Source organism: Pelophylax lessonae (genome assembly GCF_965119305.1).
Source record: "Pelophylax lessonae genome assembly, chromosome: 13".
NCBI classification, from domain to species: Eukaryota; Metazoa; Chordata; class Amphibia; order Anura; family Ranidae; genus Pelophylax; species Pelophylax lessonae.
This window is the reverse complement of record NC_138780.1, coordinates 182285948-182305229: the sequence shown is the minus strand read 5'-3', so window position 1 is coordinate 182305229 and position 19282 is coordinate 182285948. Positions and strand designations below refer to the sequence as shown.

Genomic DNA, 19282 nt, shown 5'->3' with positions numbered 1-19282 from the left:
CACCCTGACTACCATATGTATGCACGGCCTATTGCATCAGAGTGTGCACCTTAAAGCTCAAACATACATGCGTGTGTGTATATATTTATAGGGCAGTAAGACAATGAACAGTACTGGACGATGTCAGTAGGGTAGAGGTTGGTGCAGGGGCGGATCTGGAGGGGGGGGGGGGCAACGGGGAAATTGCCCCACTGAGAAAATATTACCAACTCCAAGGCACTCAGCGCCACTTCCTGCTCTGGGATGGCGGGTCAGCAAGCTGGCCATCCCCGAGCATCAGTGTGAGAAACAGAGCCTGCACTAGAGGAAACAAAGTCAATGCTTCCTATATAGCGTCAGCTCCTGTCACAGGAGGAGTGATACCAAATGTACTCCGCCTGTGAGAGGAGCGATACAGGAAGCATCGACTCTAGCACCGGCTCCTGTCACACTGATGCTCGGGGATGGTGGGTCAGGAACCAGCCAGCAATACCCACCAACAGTACCCAGCAGTACTCACCAGCAGTACCAGCCAGCAGAACCCGCTAGCAGTACCAGCCAGCAGTACACACCAGCAGTACCAGCCAGCGGAACCCACCAGCAGTAACAGCCAGTAGTACCAGCCATTGGAACCCACCAGCAGTACCAGCCAGAAGTACCCACCAGCAGTACCAGCCCTGGAGGGCAGCCAGCAGCAGCCACCAGCCATACCCGCCTGGGAAACCTGCAGGAGTCCTAAATAAGAAGTGAAGATATGAGGTCAGCTGAGGTGCAGGTAAACTGCAGTGCATCAGTTTTAAAGCAGCCTTAGGCCCCTTTCACAGGATCGGTCCGATCGAGTCCACCTATCTGTTTTTCCACGTGAAGTCCTTGGTCCTCGTGAAGTATTTCGGGGATAATCTCCCCTGGGAACCATGATCTCACTGACACAAATTATTTGTGGGGGTTATTCTTCCTTGGGGGCCACAATCCTATTGACACCCATAAATTGAAGGGCTATTCCCCCAGGGCACACAATCACACGTAAACCAATTAATTGAGGGTCTATTCTCCCCTAGGAGCCATGATCCCACTGGCACCAATTATTTTGGGGCTATTCCTCCCTGGGGGCCACTATCACATTGACACCAATTAATTAAGGGGAAATTCTCCCCTAGGAGCCATAATCTCACTGACAATAATTTTTTGCGGGCCATTTCTTCTTTCGGGGGCCACTATAACATTGACACCTATAAATTGAAGGGCTTTTCCCCCCAGGGAACACAATCACACTTATATCAATTAGTTGAGGGGCTAATCTCCCCTAGGAGCCATGATTCCACTGACACCAATTATTTTGGGGCTATTCCTCCCTGGGAGCCATTATCCCCCCTAGAAGCCATGATCCTACTGACACCAATCTTTTTGGGGCTCTTTCTCCCTGGGGGTTATTATCACATTGACACCAATAATCAAAGAGCAATTCTCTCCTAGGAGCCATGACCTCACTGACATTATTTATTTGCATGGTTCTTCTTCCTTAGGGGCCACAGTCCCATTGGCACCAATAAATTAAAGGGATAGTCTTGCCAGGGGGCCACAATTCCACTGACGCTGATGAATTAAGGGGTTCTTCTTCTCTGAGGGCCATGCTACAAGTGACACCAATGATTTGGGGGCTATCCTACCCCAGTGGCCACAATTCCAATTAACTCAATGGTTTGGGGGGGCTGTTCTCCCCTGGGGGGCCACAATCACATTGATTACTATTTTACGTATTTTGAATTCTTTGTACTTGTACTGTATGATTAAAAACTTTTTCCTACTGTTGGAACATGGAAAGTTTTGGAAGAACTTACCTGGCCCTGAACTCACTAAGGTTAGGGACCTTCCTCGAGCTTTATATCCTTGTGTCTTCCAGTACTGGCGACCCAAGAGAGATTTGTCCAGCAGTATTCAGCTGCGGGAAGAGGGCTAAAAAAGCCGGAGATCTCTAGAGTCACAGGGCCTGAGGAGTTAACTCAATCGGGTGAAACTCTGGAAAATAAAAAGTCCAATAATAGCCATAGATCGCGTTTCCTGCCAGGGCTGAAAAAACGTTGATTTTGTTGTGCAGAGGGAAGAAAAGCCTTTGTATGTTCTCTTTTGTTGCTGCTGCCAGCTCTCCGGCTACAAAAACAGAGCGCCAACTCCAGGTATAAAATGCAGAGGAGCAGCCAGTACGTGCGCTAAGTGCGAGCACAAAGAAAAACCGGCGCATTTTAGAAAATAACCAGCAACTGCGTAGCTGCAGGGAGAGCAAAAAGAAGGGGGGAGTGCAAGGACTAGGAAGGAACAAAACCTGTAGAAGATAGATTTAGAAGCACAAGTTTAAAGCTAAAATCCGGGCACAAAAATGTTCATTGAAATATACACTTCCCGGCCACCTTATTAGGTACGCCTGTTTAATTGGCTTAGTAATACAAATTGCTAATCAGCCAATCACATGGTAGCAACTCAATGAATTTAGGTCTCTAGATGTGGTGAAGACGACTTGCTGAAGTTCAAACTGAGCATCAGAATGGGGAAGAAGGGGTATTTAGGTGACTTTGAACGTGGCATGGCTGTTGGTGCCAGATGGGCTGGTCTGAGTATAGTAAAACCTTGATTTGAGAGTAACTTGGTTTGAGAGCGCTTTGCAAGACAAGCAAATTTTTTAAATAAATTTTGACTTGATATACAAGCGATGTCTTGATATACAAGTAGCGTCATGTCACAACTGGGTATAAAAGAGAAGAGAGGCCTCAATAAGTGTAGCAATACAATACTAAGTATGCAGGGATCCGGGGTAAAGCTGTCCATATAGACCATCCTCCGCACTGCCATCTTCATCACACCCTTCCACGCTGCGCTCCACGAGCGATTCAAAGCCTTGCTTTCAGATCACTCTACTGCAGGGTAGTCTTCCCAGTCACGATTGCAGACGGACATCGGTGAGAGCCAGTGGTTCAGAAGATGATCTATGTGGACAGCTTTACCCCGGATGCCTGCATACTTAGATGTGCCTCTTTAATCATCAACCATGTGAGTTGCTAAATGTTGTACCCTCATTAAATGTCCCCATACTGCTACACTTAGAGGCGCCTCTCTTCTCTTTTATACTCTGTAGCTCCTGCTGGATTTTGCTTTTAATCCCCTTGTGGAGGCGCCATTTGTGGATGGACTTTTTATGATGACACAACCTATCACATTGCTATAATCTTTGTATGTAGACTATCAACTGAAAGACTTATGAATAATGGTTGTGGAACGAATCATCTGATTTTCCATTATTTCTTATGGGAAAATTCGCCTTGATATAAGAGTGCTTTGGATTACAAGCATGTTTCCGGAACGAATTAGGCTCGCAATCCAAGGTTTTACTGTATTTCAAAAATTGCTGATCTACTGGGATTTTAACACACAACCATCTCTGGAGTTTACAGACAATGTTCCGAAAAAGAGAAAATATCCAGTGAGTGGAAGTTGTGTGGAGGAAAATGCCTTGTTGATGTCAGAGGAGAATGGTTCCAGACAGGGCCGCTGATAGGGGGGACCACCAGTCCTCTTGTAGGGGGCCCTAGCACACAGGGGGGCCCACACAGAGAGGGGGATTAGTGATGGACAACAATTACAGAAATCTTCCTCCAGCACCTGAATCTGATCTGTCCCTCTCCCTGCTATCAGCTTTATCTGTTGAGAAAGAGACAGTCGTCCCTCACTAATCCCCCTCCCTTGTGTGGGCCCCCCCTCCCAGCACTTATCTCTGCTCAGGAGTTTATTTGTAAATTGTAACTTTGTTTCTCTCTCTCTGTCTCTCTGATCACTGAGCTCCAACTGCCCAGCCTGTATATTTTTCTCATCTCATCTTCTTTTTTATTTAACATTGTTTTTTTTTTTTAGATTTAGCAGGAATTATGCGAGTCATGTTATATTTGTGTCTAATAATAGTGATTTTGTTGTAATTGTAGCTAAATATATCTTTAATATTTTTTTGAGGGGGCCCTGCCAGGTAGTCTGTACGGGGCCCCGCGATTTCTAACAGCAGCCCTAGTTCCAGATGATAGAAAGGCAACAATAACTCAAATAACCACTCGTTACAACCAAATTATGCAGAATAGCATCTCTGAACGCACAACACATCGAACCTTGAAGAAGATGGACTACAGCAGCAGAAGACCACACCGGGTTCCACTGGTAGACATGGAGGGAGGATAACAATGTCACAGATCCCAGGGTCAAAGGTAGACATGGAGGGGGGATAACAATGTAACAGAGCCCGGGATCCATGGTAGACATGGAGGGAGGATAACAATCTTCATCTAGAATTAGAGAATGTGAAATGAGATCCATATGTCAGAGCGGATCATCACTGACAGAGCCGATGGAAAGAGCCAGTGATTGACCCGTCACCGGGAGAAGGAAATCTGTGCAAACACTCCGTAGTCTCTCTCGCCTGCACAAAGGATGCATTGAGCGCTGGGGCCGGCGCGGGCTCACCGCTCACCCAGCCATGGAGCCAAATCAGGGGGCGCCCTGACAGACTTAAATAAACACCCCGGAGATTAAACAAGACTCTCCACGGAGAAGGCAAGGCCCCAACAGCCACAGATATTTCCCCCCCAGTTTCCAATAATGACAACAGGTAGAATCGCTCTGCTCTTCAAATAAACTGCAATTAGCGGCAGCCCATCACCGCCGAGCTACGCCGGGGGGGGGAAACCATCCGAAGCCATTTCCTTTTTTAAGGATAAACCAATTTATCAATAAATGGGCCTTTATCCACGGCTATACAACTCTGGGATAATTCGCTACTTTGTATGCACGGAAGTAATGTGAAACTGCTTATTTTATAGGCTGAACCTGTCACAAAGCAAGATGTCAGTGTGAGAAGCCTCAGATGGAAGCTGCATTCCTCTGACTCCTTGGGAAGTGATGGCACTCGCGGGGTTCCTGAGTAAATTCAGGTTTTCTGTTGCAAAATTACCAGGCAGCGCCGAAGTCACGAAATCTGAACTCCATCTGATGCTTCTCACACAGGGACTTTTTGTATAAGAGGCACAAATGAATGCAGCTCTTCAATCATTATGACATCACTAAATGTATCCAAGCAGTATAAGTACCTGAGTCTGACCTAGTATCAGCCTCATGCATTCCCTTTACAGCAGACGAGGAAAGGGGCAAGCATGCTGATAGAAGGAGGGATCAAAGTGACAGAGAGATGAGCTCATCATTGTGCTGCTTCTCCTTTCACTGTCCGATCACAGGCTGGGGGCCTGTCTGGGGTTACCTGGGCTCAGAATACATGAAGTTGAATGCTGCTGGCCATTAGACTGAGAACATCTTGTGGCAGAAAAGAGGTACTGCAGAGGAAATCCCAAGATTATCGCAATAAAAATTTTTTTTTATTATTTCATCATTTAACCACATTCCGCCCAGCCATCATTTTGCTATAGATGGCTCTCCCGTTCTGGCTGGACGTCATATGATTTCCTTCAGAACAAGCCGAGCCGCTCGTGTGCGGTGATCGGTAGTGGGGAGTGTTGCTCCCACACACCACATCTCTGATCATGGTAAAGGCCCTTTACCATGTGATCAGCTGTGTCTAATCACAGCTGATCACAGGGTTACTAGGAAGTGCCTGTTGCCGAAGTTCCTCTATTCACATTGACAGCGCATGAGAAGAGGAGAGCCAATAAGCGGCTCTCCTGACAGGGGGGATCTGCACTGATAATCATTGCAGTGATTATCAATGCAGCCCCATCAGCAATGCCCACCAGTGCTGCCAATCAGTGCCCATCAGTGATGCCTGTCAGTGCCCCCTATAAGTGTCGTCTATTAGTGCTGCCCATCAGTGCTCATTATTGCCCATCAGTGCTGCCTATCAGTGCCCATAAAAGCTGCCCATCAGTGCCATCTATCAGTGCCCATAAAGGCTGCCCATCATTGCCATCTATCAGTGCTGCCTATCAGTGCCCATCACTGCTGCATATCAGTGCCACCTCTTCAGTGCTGCCTCATTCAGTGCCCATCAGTGCCGCTTATCAGTGCCTGTCAGTGCAGCCTCAGCAGTGCCCATTAGTGCAGCCTCATCAGTTTTTATCAGTGTCCATCAGTGCACATCAGTGAAGGAGAAAATTTACTTATTTACAATATTTTATAACAGAAACAAAGAAAAACTTTTTTTTTTTTTTAATCTTCAGTCTTTTTTAATTTGTTTAGCAAAAAAAAAAAAAAAAACCACAGCGGTAATTAAATAACACCAAATAAAGCTCTATTTGTCTCATAAAAATGGTAAAAATGTTGTTTGGATACAGCATTGCATGAGCGCACAATTGTAATTCAAAGTGCGACAGCGATGAAAACTGAAAACTGGCCTGGGCAGGAAAGTGCCCAATATTGAAGTGGTTGATGAGCTATTTAATTTTGTCTTATTATTTTTGGCTGGGGTTTTGGTTTTGAGGTTTTGGCTGGGGTTTTTCTCGAAGTCTCTGCTCTAATTCATCCCAAAGGTGTTCTACCGGGGGGGGGGGGTAGTTTTTCAGGGGTTGGGCTTGGCCCTTTAGTTCCAGTGAAGGGAACTCTTAAGGAGTCAGAATACCAAGATATTTTGGACAATTTCATGCTCCCAACTTTGTGGGAACAGTTTGGGTGTGTCCCCCTTCCTGTTCCAACATGACTGCGCACCAGTGCACAAAGCAAGGTCCATAAAGACATGGATGAGCGAGTTTGGGGTGGAGGAACTTGACTGGCCTGCACAGAGTCCTGACCTCAACCCGATAGAACACCTTTGGGATGAATTAGAGCGGAGACTGAACCCTATGGACTACGACTGGGATGCCATTAAACTTCAAGTGCATGTAAAGGCAGGCGCCCCAATACTTTTGACAATATAGTGTATATGCAGCAGTGTGGGTGGGCCTTAAAGTGGTTCTAAAGGTTCCTTTTTTTTTTTTTTCTTTAAAATTATAAACATTATAACCACCTGCTCTGTGTAATGCTTTTGCACAGAGCAGCCCTGATCTCCCTCTTCCGCTTCTGGCTCCTGCACTTTTCCAATTGCCCCAGAGCAAGGTGCTTGCACGGGGGGCACTCGTGTGTGCTCGCTCCCAAGCCACCTCTGTGTGTCTCATAGACAGTCCTGCCCCCTTCTCACTGGTTGTGATTGACAGCAGCAGGAGCAACTGTCAGTGTCTCAGCCTATGAGGCGGGAGAGCCCCTGCTCTTGTGCACATCACTCAATTGGGATGGGGCTCGGGTGGGTATTAGGGGAGCTGCACACTGAAGGTTTTTTTACATTTATGCATAGAAGGATTTTCTGAAATTCTTCCTGAAAAGTAAACTTATACCTTAAAGAGGAAGCAAAAAAATGAAAGAAAAAAAAAAAAACCCTGTAAGACAAAGGCATAATGAACTAGTATGCATTGCATACTAGCTCATTATGAAATACCTTAGAACGAAGTGCCGCCCACTCAGCGACAGGACGGCCGACATGTTCGGCCGTCCTGCTTCCTAGTTCGCGTCCTCCGGCCATCTAAATTGGCCGGAGCCGCGATTACATCACTCCCGCGCATGCGCGGGGGGAGCCGCCATTCACGGCACAGGGCTCTGAAGGAACGGCACGGCTGGCCGTTCCTTCAGAGCGCATGCGCCGATGACATCATCGGCTGCATTAAAAGTAAATATCTCCTAAACGGTGCAAGTTTAGGAAATATTTACAGTACCTATAGGTAAGCCTTATTAAAGGCTTACCTATAGGTACAAGTTTTAAGAGAGGGTTTACAACCACTTTAATGCTCTGAAATTGGTGCTCATCTCAGTCATGCAGAACGTGGGAAATCGAGACCAGCCGCACAGAGCAGAAATAATATTCCAGAAACGCGGTGCCCATCCTCATTTTGTAATTATTTTTATTTTCTCTATCTCTTCTCATTGTCATGAAGAGTGATAAAATAGTCATCTGTGTTTCTGGATTTTCTGGTGAAGCAGAAAAATCGCACACAACTGATTCAGATGGGGGAAAAAGCCCAAAAATCTTTATTTCCTTCGAAAAAAAAAAAAGAGTGAATTGTTGATTTTTAACCTTTTTCAGGAACAGGCCCCAAATTTTCACCTGGTTCCATTTAATGATGAATGAACGTATAGATGACGCAGGCTCACTGCCGCCACCTAATGGAGACAACGATTGTGTCCTATACAGCCAGCTGTCTGTCCTCAGGACATTCTTCAGATACTTTCAATGCGTGTTTTCTCCATACATGGAGTGCGCTAATAACCGATGAGAAAACCAAAAATTAAGTCACAGCCGACATCTCTGCCGGGGGGCATAAAGAAGAGGCAGAGGGACAATGTGACATGGCTGGGACAAAGAAGGAAGTCGCGTCCCATGGATGAACCTAATCCGACGGGAGGGGAGATGTAGGGATGGGTGACCTGGGTGGGTATTCATGATGTAGTTTTGCTGTGGGTTGACAAATATAATGAAGGTGCTTCTATTAATGTTCTTATATAGCTGTGACGGCAAATATTGCCCCACCCAAGTAGTGAAGAGCTGCTCTATTTTATTCTTACTATTCTGAGATATTTTTGAGAGATTCTGATGCAAGTTTTTTTAGCACTGAAACAGCTTTTATTACATTGCGCCATATATTTCTAAGAATAGTGTAGTGAATAGCACTGTGAAATGAAAACCGTAGCTACACTCTGTACATATATAAAGTCTTTTGCAATAAACATTCAAAAACATGTAGCAACCCCTCACCCACTGAAGACTGTTAAATCAGTACTTAACTCCCACTTTCCCCCATGCTGTTCCCCCCCCCACCCCCCTCTTACCTGTAGTGCCGAGTTCTCTTTAAAACACATAGGGGTTGATTTACTAAAGGTAAATAGATTGTGCACTTTGCAAGTGCTCCTGCTCTCTGTAAGAGCATTTGCTCCAGAGCTTAGCAAATGTAGCATCCTCCTAGTATAGAGTAGGCTGCTAGGTAAATCTGGTTTAGCGCCTCTGTAATCAGTAGAGCAGGGTTTGATTGCCTAGGACTGCTCAGTGTTTCGCAGGCTGCGTAGAACAAGCTGCCTGAATATTTATAGAACTCCAGCCAATCCCTAGGGGGATTTGCCCAGAAGGTGGAGGGAGAGCACATAAATAGCCTGAGGCATGGGCAGCAGCGGCATGGTTCCTGGGTCACGTACTGCAGGAGGAGGCCCCTGTGCAGGGTCTTACCTTGGGGCAGGAGTGCTAGAGAAGCCTTTGTGAAGACACCAAGGTCCCAGCTAGGCTTAGCTGGGGGACCTATTTGCAGATCCATTGTCCAGGGATTGAGCTGGGTCAGGTGGAAGCTCACCAGAGAAAGCCAGGAGGAAGTTGGTTGGAAGAGTCCAACTGTCTTGCGTAGGTGTGAATCTAAATCTCCCTCACTAGGAAAAGTCTGTGGATATCAGCAGGAGGTAAGCGGTGATCCTGTGGCTAAGTGAGTAAATGACCCCCAATGCTGAGGATAAGTGACAGTGTGTAGCTTTTAAACGTCCTTCCTTCTTCAAACACCTGTTTTCCTCAATAAGCAGGCATGGGAGGTCAAAGAATAGCTACCTTTTTATCCTCTCCAGCAACGCAAGAGAGCTTTCCGAGGTCACTCCTTAAAACTTATACCTCTTCCCACATACATCACTGGCAATTAACCCCCCCCCCCCCCCAAGTGGTTGGCCAGAGGGACATAAATATATGTAATTCAAGCTCTTACACCAGTGGTCTCCACTTTGCTTGCCTTTATCTAATCCTTGGGGCACTATTTCTCCCACTGACATTAACAATGGGGCATTGTTTCTGCCACTGACACCAACAGTGGGACACTATCCCTCTCACAGCCACCAAAGATGAGGCACTATCCCTCTCACAGACACCAACAATGGGGCACTATCCCTCTAACAGACACCAACAATGGGGCACTATGCCTCTCAGGGTCATTATTGACAGGGCACTATTCCTTTCACAGCAGGCACCGTTGATGGAGCACTATTCCTCTCATTGACAGCAACGATGGGGCATTATTCACGCCCACCGACGTCAGGACATTTTGTACTCCCACTGGGCTAGGGCTGCCAACTCATCCTTTTAAAACCGAACACTTATTAAATACATAGGTACTGTGGCTGACTGATTAACCACTTAAGCCCCGGAAGATTTTACCCCCTTCCTGACCAGGGCCTATTTTGCGATTCGTCACTGCGTGATTTTAACGGACAATTGCGCGGTCGTGCGACGCTGTACCTAAACAAATTTGACGTACTTTTTTCCCACACAAACAGAGCTTTCTTTTGGTGGTATTTGATCACCTGTGCGATTTTATTGATCATGCGCTATAAACAAAAAAAGAGCGTCAATTTTGCAAAAATAACAATATTTTTTAAAAATTTTTTATATGAAATTCCCCATAAAAAATGTAAAAATCAAAATTTTTTAACATTTTAGGCCAATTTGTTTTATGCTACCTATGTTTGGTAAAAAAAATCACAAAAGGCGTATTTTGATTGGTTTGCGCAAAAGTTATAGCGTTTACTAACAAAGGGAAAGATTTTTGTCATTTTTGTTGTTTTTTTTTTAACGAGTAATGGCGGCGATCTGCGATTTTTTTTGCGGGACTGCGACATTGCGGCGGACAGATCGGACCCTTGACTGACATTTTTGACACTTTTGGGGTTACCAGTGACATTACTGCAGTAATCAGTGCTATACATATGCACTGTTACTGTAAAAATGACACTGGCAGTGAAGGAGTTAACTTTATTGGAGAGGGAGGGGTTAAGTGTGTCCCTAGGGGCGTGTTTCTAACTGTGATTGGCTGTGGCTACTAGTGTAAGAGCAGAAATCAACGGTCCTTCATAGTAGAACCGTGTGATCTCCATTCTTACACAGGGGAGAATGACAGGCGGCTTTGTTTACATTAGCCGCCTGCCTTTCTTCCGGTGTAACGGACGATCGCGAGTGCCTGGCAGACATCCGGTCTGCCGGGCACACGCGCGGGGGGTCCGTGACCGCGCAGGAGTGGGAGCGCGCCTCCGGCGGCGCACGCTCGCTCCCTAGAGCCTCACAGGCTAGCGACGTAGTCCTATGTCGCTTTGCCTGTGAGGGGCTGACGGCCAGAGTAAATAGTCGTGCGGCGGTCGGCAAGCGGTTAAGGTGGTATTTAAACTCACTTAGGTCTGAAGGGCAGGGCTGAACAAAAAAACCTGACAGCTCAGGAGAAGCTACTGTACTAACTATACAATGTTAGTTAGCACATTTGTGAGGTCAGGCACTCATGTGGACGAGAAGGCCTTGCTCTAATTTATCCCAAAGGTGTTCTATCGGGTTGGGGTCAGGACTCTGGGCAGGCCAGCCAACTTCCTCCACCCAAAATTCGCTCATCCATGTCTTTATGGACCTTGCTTTGTGCACTGGTGTGCAGCCATGTTGGATCAGGAAGGGGCCAACCCCAAACTGTTCCCACAAAGTTGAGAGCATTTATTTGTCCAAAGTGTCTTGGTATGCTGACGCCTTATGAGTTCCCTTCACCGGAACTAAGGGGCAAATCCCAACCCCTGAAAAACAACCCCACACCTTAATCCCCCCTGCACCAAATGATTTGGACCAGTGCACAAAGACATGGATGAGCGAGTTTGGAGTGGGGGAACTTGACTGGCCTGCACAGAGTCCTGACCTCAACCCGATAGAGATGAATTTGAGCAGAGAATGTAAGCCTTGCCTTCTCATCCAACATCAGTGCCTAACCTCACAAATTCGCACCTGGAAGAATGGTCAAACATTCCCATAGACACACTCCTAAACCTTGTGGACAGCCTTCCCAAAAGAGCTGAAGCTGTAATAGCTGCAAAGGGTGGGCCAACTCAATATTGAACCCTACAGACTAAGACTGCGATGCCATTCAAGTTCATGTGCGTTTAAAGACAGGCATCCCAATACTTTTGACAATATAGTAAATAAACTATATATATATATGTGTGTATACAGGTATATATATATATATATATATATATATATAATCTAAGTGCCTGCTATTGTTGACTTTTTGGATTTGTGATAAAGCACGCACAGTTGGTAATACAAGACAGGTACTTACAATATCTCTGTGTTTCCCGGCACTTCAGGCACGCTGGAGCGATTCCTGCAGGTGATGCTGTAGCTCATCTCCTGTTCACATTTACAGTTTTCTGGACAGGTGGCCCCAGCCTGGGGTAACAGGAGAAGAAGGGGCAGCAGACAGCAGGACAGGCAGGGTATCCCAGAGGACATGGCTAGCCCAGACCTCACATGGGTCAGTACACGGTACCAGCAGGCAGAAGTCACGATATGCTGTGGTTCAGTCCTGTGGGGTACAGTGGAATGTTAGCTCTGCAGTTCACATCATCCATTATCACTAGGAAACCTTTCAGTTATGCTTATTAGCTGCTCATTTCTTCCAGTGAACATCTAATGGTGGTCATACTGAACTTTAAATTTATTATCCGATTGATGTACAATTTGATTAAAAAAATCAAATCGGCAAACAATTAAATAGTCATCACGTCCCTTTTGATCGACTGAGGCTCGAGGTAGATTGTATTCGATCAAACTGAGTCGATTGGCTCAAAAATAGTTTTGGCTCAATTGGCAGGACTGAAATGTTTTGGTCATGAATTCAAATTACAATTGATCAAATTGTGAGATTGCATGGTGGAAACAGAGATGCGATCGATAACTTATGATCATGTCTTTCAATATAACCAACTATCCTGTGTGGCAAAGCGATTAAATTGGGTTATCTTCTACAATTATAACAATACGTGCAACGCTAATAAATTATAAATGATTACCCATAATGTAACCATCAACACATTAATTAAATTGTGATAACTAAAATGTGTGAAATTTCATATACAATATGAAAATAATAAAGATATAGTGTGAATATAAATAAAGAGATTAACATAAGCACAGATATATTAGAAATATCCATATGGGCATTACATTTATTCCATTTATTAAAAGTTCAGAACACTTACAATTCAGTCATTAAAAAGCACTTTCAAATATAACCTGTATACAGCGTGGGTACGCAATGGCAGAGACAGAACTGGACCCGATGCATTTCGTCTACTTAGACATCATCTGGGGCATTTTTTATTGACTGAATTGTAAGTGCTCTGAGCTTTTAACCACTTGCCGACCGCCGCACGACTATTTACGGCGGCGGTCAGCCCCTCACAGGCAAAGCGACGTAGGGCTACGTCGCTAGCCTGTGAGGCTCTAGGGAGCGAGCGTGCGGTCACGGACTCTCCCGCGCGTGTGCCCGGCGGACCCGATGTCCGCCGGGCACTCGCGATCGTCCGTTACACCGGGAGAAAGGCAGTCGGCTAATGTAAACAAAGCCGCCTGTCATTCTCCCCTGTGTAAGAATGGTGATCATACGGTTCTACTATGTAGGACCGTTGATCACTGTTCTTACACATCAAGCCACAGCCAATCACAGTTAGAAACACGCCCCTAGGGACACACATAACCCCTCCCTCTCAAAAAAAAGTTAACCCCTTCACTGCCAGTGTCATTTTTACAGTAACAGTGCATATGTATAGCACTGATTACTGTAGTAATGTCACTGGTAACCCCAAAAGTGTCAAAAATGTCAGTCAAGTGTCTGATCTGTCCGCCCCAATGTCGCAGTCCCGCAAAAAAAAAATCGCAGATCGCCGCCATTACGCGTTAAAAAAAAAACAACAAAAATGACAAAAATCTTTCCCTGTGTTAGTAAACGCAATAACTTTTGCGCAAACCAATCAAAATAGGCTTTTTGCGATTTTTTTTTACCAAACATATGGTAAAAAAAAAAATTGGCCTAAAATGTTAAAACATTTTGATTTTTAAATTTTTTTGGGGGGAATTTCATATAAAAAAATGTGAAAAATATTGTTATTTTTGCAAAATTGACGCTCTTTTTTTGTTTATAGCGCATGATCAAAAAATCGCACAGGTGATCAAATACCACCAAAAGAAAGCTCTGTTTGTGGGAAAAAAAGGAAGTCAAATTCATTTAGGTACAGCGTCGTACGACCGCGCAATTGTCCGTTAAATTCACGCAGTGCCGAATCGCAAAATAGGCCCTGGTCAGGAAGGGGGTAAAATCTTCCGGGGCTTAAGTGGTTAATAATTCCCTTCATTGTATGGTTTTACACTATGTGGATGTTTTTTGTTTCCTTTTTCTGATGATCTACCCACTGAGGGGCTGTTGGAGAAGAATACATCTGTGCTTGACGGTGATGCTACCAATTCCCTACTGATACCTTCTACTGTGGGTAAATAAGGTGTATCCAAGTGTACGGAGAGTGGTGAGAGAAACTACAATATCGTTCTCCCCATCCCTACCAGGTGTGAATACACCACCCCTTGAGTTGACCCAATAGGCGTACGCCAAACTGGGTCCACTTGATCCGGTAAGCCTTTTTTCACCTTGGTGGTGGATTTCTTCAAAAAAATTTTAGGTCGGGGGTTTTCATCCAGTATTCACTTGGAGCACGTTTTGAAGATTTGTTTTACATACACTCATTTGGATTTAATCTGTGGTCTATGCTTTTTGAATTTTTTATAATTTTAATGTTATGTCACTTATATTGTGATCTGTCGTGTCACAGTTTACTATATCACTTTTATTGATGTCACTCATGTTTTAATGCCCATATGGCTATTCCTAATATATCTGTGGTGATATTAATCTCTTTATATTCACGCTAGATCTTTAATATTTTTATTTCAAATATGAATTTTCACACAGGTTTTAATTATCACAATTTAATTTGTCTGTTGGTTACATTATGGGTAATCATTTATAATTTATTAGCGCTGCACCTATTGTTATAATTGTTGCTTACATTCGTCCTGTGTTGTGCTGGCTGCTTATTGGGACATTGGCGCGGTATTCTCTCTTGTTTTTTTTTTGGTTGTCTTCTACAGGTTGATTATTCCTATCAAGAGAGATTGATTGAAAAAGAAATTGATCATTTAGCCTGGGTTCACACTTGTGCAGTGGCAGGACACCGCGCCGCATTTCTGTGCAATTCACATGCGATGTCTGCGCAGTGCAATTTAAGCCATTCATTTTGTATGAATTAAATCGCATCGCATCCATACCAAGATGGTGCAGGACCTTTTTTTTTTTTTGCTTCACCTGAATGTTTACACCCATGCGATCTGATTCTGGCAATCACACTGCATTTTGCAAGCTGTTTCGGGTGTCGTTAATTTAACATTGACACCTGCAGCAGATTGCATGAACGCCAAGCGATTTCATTGCGGTGCGGGAAATGCACAGGGTTCGTTGCGTTTCCCACATTGTATCAGTGTAAACCTAGGCTTATTGAAGCATGTAGGGCCACCATTAGACCGAATATATGGCTACAATATTTCAACAATACATGGAAAATGTAACCCTTCCCACCCAGCCCGCTGTCTTTTTACAGGGTTATTACACCCAATGTAGTGGGATAGCCTGTTCAGTTACATCACCACTATGACTGGCTATCACAGGGGTCACATGATTGGATGCATGCCCTGATGGCCCCCAATCAGAAGCCTAGACCAACAGAAATGATGAGCTCTGGAGTTGGAACCCACCTGAGCTATCCTATAGGAAGCTGCCAAAGTTGATAGCCAATCATGGGCAAAGAAGGCATCCCCCACATTGCAGCACCCCCCTTGCATACAAATCGGCTGTGGGGCGGGGAATGCCTCTGCTGCCTATGATTTGCTGTCGGCTTTGACAGCTTCCCAACGGGATAGCTCAGGCGGGTTCCGACTTGTGTCTGAAAATGCTTGAGCTCTTCCCTATCCAAAAACTGTTGGCGACAGCTCGGTTAGTGTGCCAGGAGTGTGCACTTTCAGCACACAACCTCCTGCTGCACATGTGCGGCAAATGTCTGTTAAAGCCCTCCTTTCCCATTGGCTCTGGTTCATTCCTAGAGACAAGGAGTTGTCTGTGACAGCTCAGTCACTGCCCTCAAACCTGTGCCGCCCATCGATGCCTATGGGCGGCATGTGGAAGTTAAAGCTCACCCTTTTGCTGCCGCATATACACTATATTACCAAGTATTTGGACACCTGCCTTTGCACGCACACGAACTCTAATGGCATCCCAGTCTTAGTCCGTGGGGTTCAATATTGAGTTGGCCCACACTTTGCAGCTATAACAGCTTCAACTCTTCTGGGAAGGCTGTCCACAACGTTTAGGAGTGTGTCTATGGGAATGTTTGACCATTGATGTTGTATGAGAAGGCCTGGCTCACAGTCTCCGCTCTTATTCATCTCAAAGGTGTTCTTTCGGGTTGAGGTCAGGACTTTGTGCAGGCCAGTCAAGTTCCTCCACCCCAAACTCGCTCATCAATGTCTTTATGGACCTTGCTGTGTGCACTGGTCCAAATCGTTTAGTGGAGGGGGGATTATGGTGTGGGATTGTTTTTCAGGGGATTGGCTTGGCCTCTTAGTTCCAGTGAAGGGAACTCTTTAGGCATCAGCATATAAAGACATTTTGGACAATTTCATGCTCCAGACATTGTGAGAACAGTTTGGGGATTGCCCCTTCCTGTTCCAACATGACTGCACACAAGTGCACAAAGCAAGGTCCATAAAGACATGGATGAGCGAGTTTGGGGTGGAAGAACTTAACTGGCCTACACAGAGTCCTGACCTCAACCTGATAGAACACCTTTGGGATGAATTTGATCGGAGACTGAGAGCCAGGTCTTTTCATCCAACATCAGTGCCTGACATCACAAATGCGCTTCTGGAAGAATGGTCAAACATTCCCATAGACACACTCCTAAATCTTGTGGACAGCCTTCCCAGAAGAGTTGAAGCTGTTATAGCTGCAAAGGTTGGGCCAACTCAATATTGAGCCCTATGGACAAAGATTGGGATGCCATTAAGGCAGGCGTCCCAATACTTTTGGTAGTATAGTGTATGTGTTATGCAAACAGAGCCATCCTGATCCTCAATCAGACCAAAAACAAAGTGAGAGGAAGAGAAACACTGATCACCCAGATATCACCTCCATAGGCTAGAGCTGTGTAGATTCTGCGTCTGCACTGATAATATCGAACCCAATCACATCTTCGATCAATGGCTCCAGGCTGACCAAATTAAATCCACCAATATAACGGTTTTTCCAAATCAGTTACTTTTAAGGCAAGCAGTGAATGATAACTGTTACAGTTGTAATTGTGCTTATGTAAGCTCGCAACAGAACTGTCAAGCCATTGAATGGCTGGTGATCACATGCGCAGCACCATGGCAACCATGGCCACCATGCAGATCATGCAGAGGCCAAGGCCTCATTCACTTGTTAAAGCATTAGTTCACTTTTACCAAAAAAACTGCCTATGCAGATAAGTGATAAAAACAGGCTGGGCAGCTTTGACCAAAGTTGAATAATGCCCTTGCTATAGGTGTAGCATAGGTGTAGCAACAAACAGTGTAGCACTAATCAGTCTGGCATTTTCATGTGTTTCATGGTGCATGATGTTATTTATTACTTACTCCAACAAACTGTAATAAAGGTTGAACATTTTTTTTCTATATATTAATATTCATTTTTTATCACTGGCCACATGTGCTCACCTCATCTAAAGTCCCCTGGCCAATTTCTTCTTTTTATTGCTATAGGTGTAGTAGGCCATTTACACACCTCCTGAAGCCTAATGCCCCGTACACACGTTCCGATTATCGTCCGATAATCGTGCGACTAAAGTTTCGCAATTGTTGTATGTTACTAAAATCGAAAGCAACTCTGCGTAAAAACCATTCGACTTTCTTCGTACGATTCACTGACCAAGTGTATTTTTCATAGCTACGTAACGGAAGTGATGTATATACGTCTGACCACTGCAGCTTATTTTACTGTTTCCGATCATGCGTGGTATTTGTCGATCAACTTTTAGTGTACGAATACTGTACTGACAAAACGATTTATCGTTCAAGAAGATGTCGTACGACAGAAGTTTTCCTGTTTGTCCCTTCGGATTTTGTTGGACCAACTGTCGAGATCGGCTGTCGAAAGCTGTGTACTAACGATCAGATTATCGTGAGACCAGGTCGAAAGCGAGTTTTGTCGTACGATAATCGGAACATGTGTACGGGGGCCTTACTGAAAAACTAAAACTCAAATGTAAAACCAACTGTGCTCGGTTGTGGTGCTCAGAGTGGGTAAATCTGTCTCTTTTTCTCTGCCCAACCGGTGCATGTGATGCTACCCTCACAGGACTTGCGGGCATCTTTACAAGCACTAGAGACAACAACAAAGAAAGGGTGCACCGACCTAGTGGTTAAAGGAATAAAACATGTTATACTCACAGACGCATAGCAAGCATAAGCATGTGAAGGGTGCCAACAAGATCACATTGAAGTCTTGAAAGCCTACACGTTTTAAGCGTCAAACCCTCTTCTTCAGAGCTTTGGCTCTAAAGAAGAGGGCTTGACCCTTGAAAAGCGTTAGCCTTTGGATGCTACTGAGGCTTTTCACACCAATAGCTGAGCATTGTGGACTATGCTTGCTAGGTGTTCGTAAGTATAACTTGTTCGTAAGTATAACTTGTTTTATCCTTTTAACCACTTTAATCCCGGGCACTCTACCCCCTTACTGCCCAGGCCAATTTTCAGCTTTCAGCGCTGGCACAATTTGAATGACAATTGCACGGTCATGCAATGCTGTACCCAAATGACATTTTTATAAGCTTTTTCACACAAATATAGCTTTTTTTGGTGGTATATAATCATGCAGAGGCCAAGGCCTCATTCACTTGTTAAAGAATTAGTTCACTTTTACCGAAAAATTGCCTATGCAGATAAGTGATAAAAACAGGCTGGGCAGCTTTGACCTAAGTTGAATAATGCCCTTGCTATAGGTGTAGCATAGGTGTAGCAACAAACAGCGTAGCACTAATCAGCGTAGCACTAAGTTGAATAATGCCCTTTTTTTTTTTTTGCTAAAATTAATGAAAAAAGACCAAAAGTTTTGGAAAAATAAATGTTTTTCTTAGTTTCTGTTAGAATATTTTGTAAATAGGTAATTTTTCTCCTTCAATGAAGTGCACTGATAGGCTGCACCGATGGGCACTGATAAAGCAGCGATGATGGGCACTAAAAAGATGGCACTGATATGCAGTACTGATGGGCACTGATAGGCGGCACTGATGAGCACTGATAGGCACAACCGATGGGTACTGAACTGATAGGTGACACTGATGGGCACTGATACGTGGCACTGATGGGCACTGATACGTGGTA

General features: G+C 44.8%; 1 protein-coding gene across 3 annotated transcripts in view; it reads right to left on the bottom strand.

The window, feature by feature from the left end:
• Positions 1–19282, bottom strand: part of TSHR (thyroid stimulating hormone receptor) — a 126224-nt gene that overhangs the window by 63259 nt on the left and 43683 nt on the right. For all 3 annotated transcript variants that reach the window (XM_082242869.1, XM_082242871.1, XM_082242870.1), the window contains exon 2: positions 12096–12341. In XM_082242869.1, coding sequence (XP_082098995.1) covers positions 12096–12268 — 173 coding nt within the window. In that variant the 5' untranslated portion in view covers positions 12269–12341. The remainder of the gene's footprint in view (positions 1–12095; positions 12342–19282) is intronic.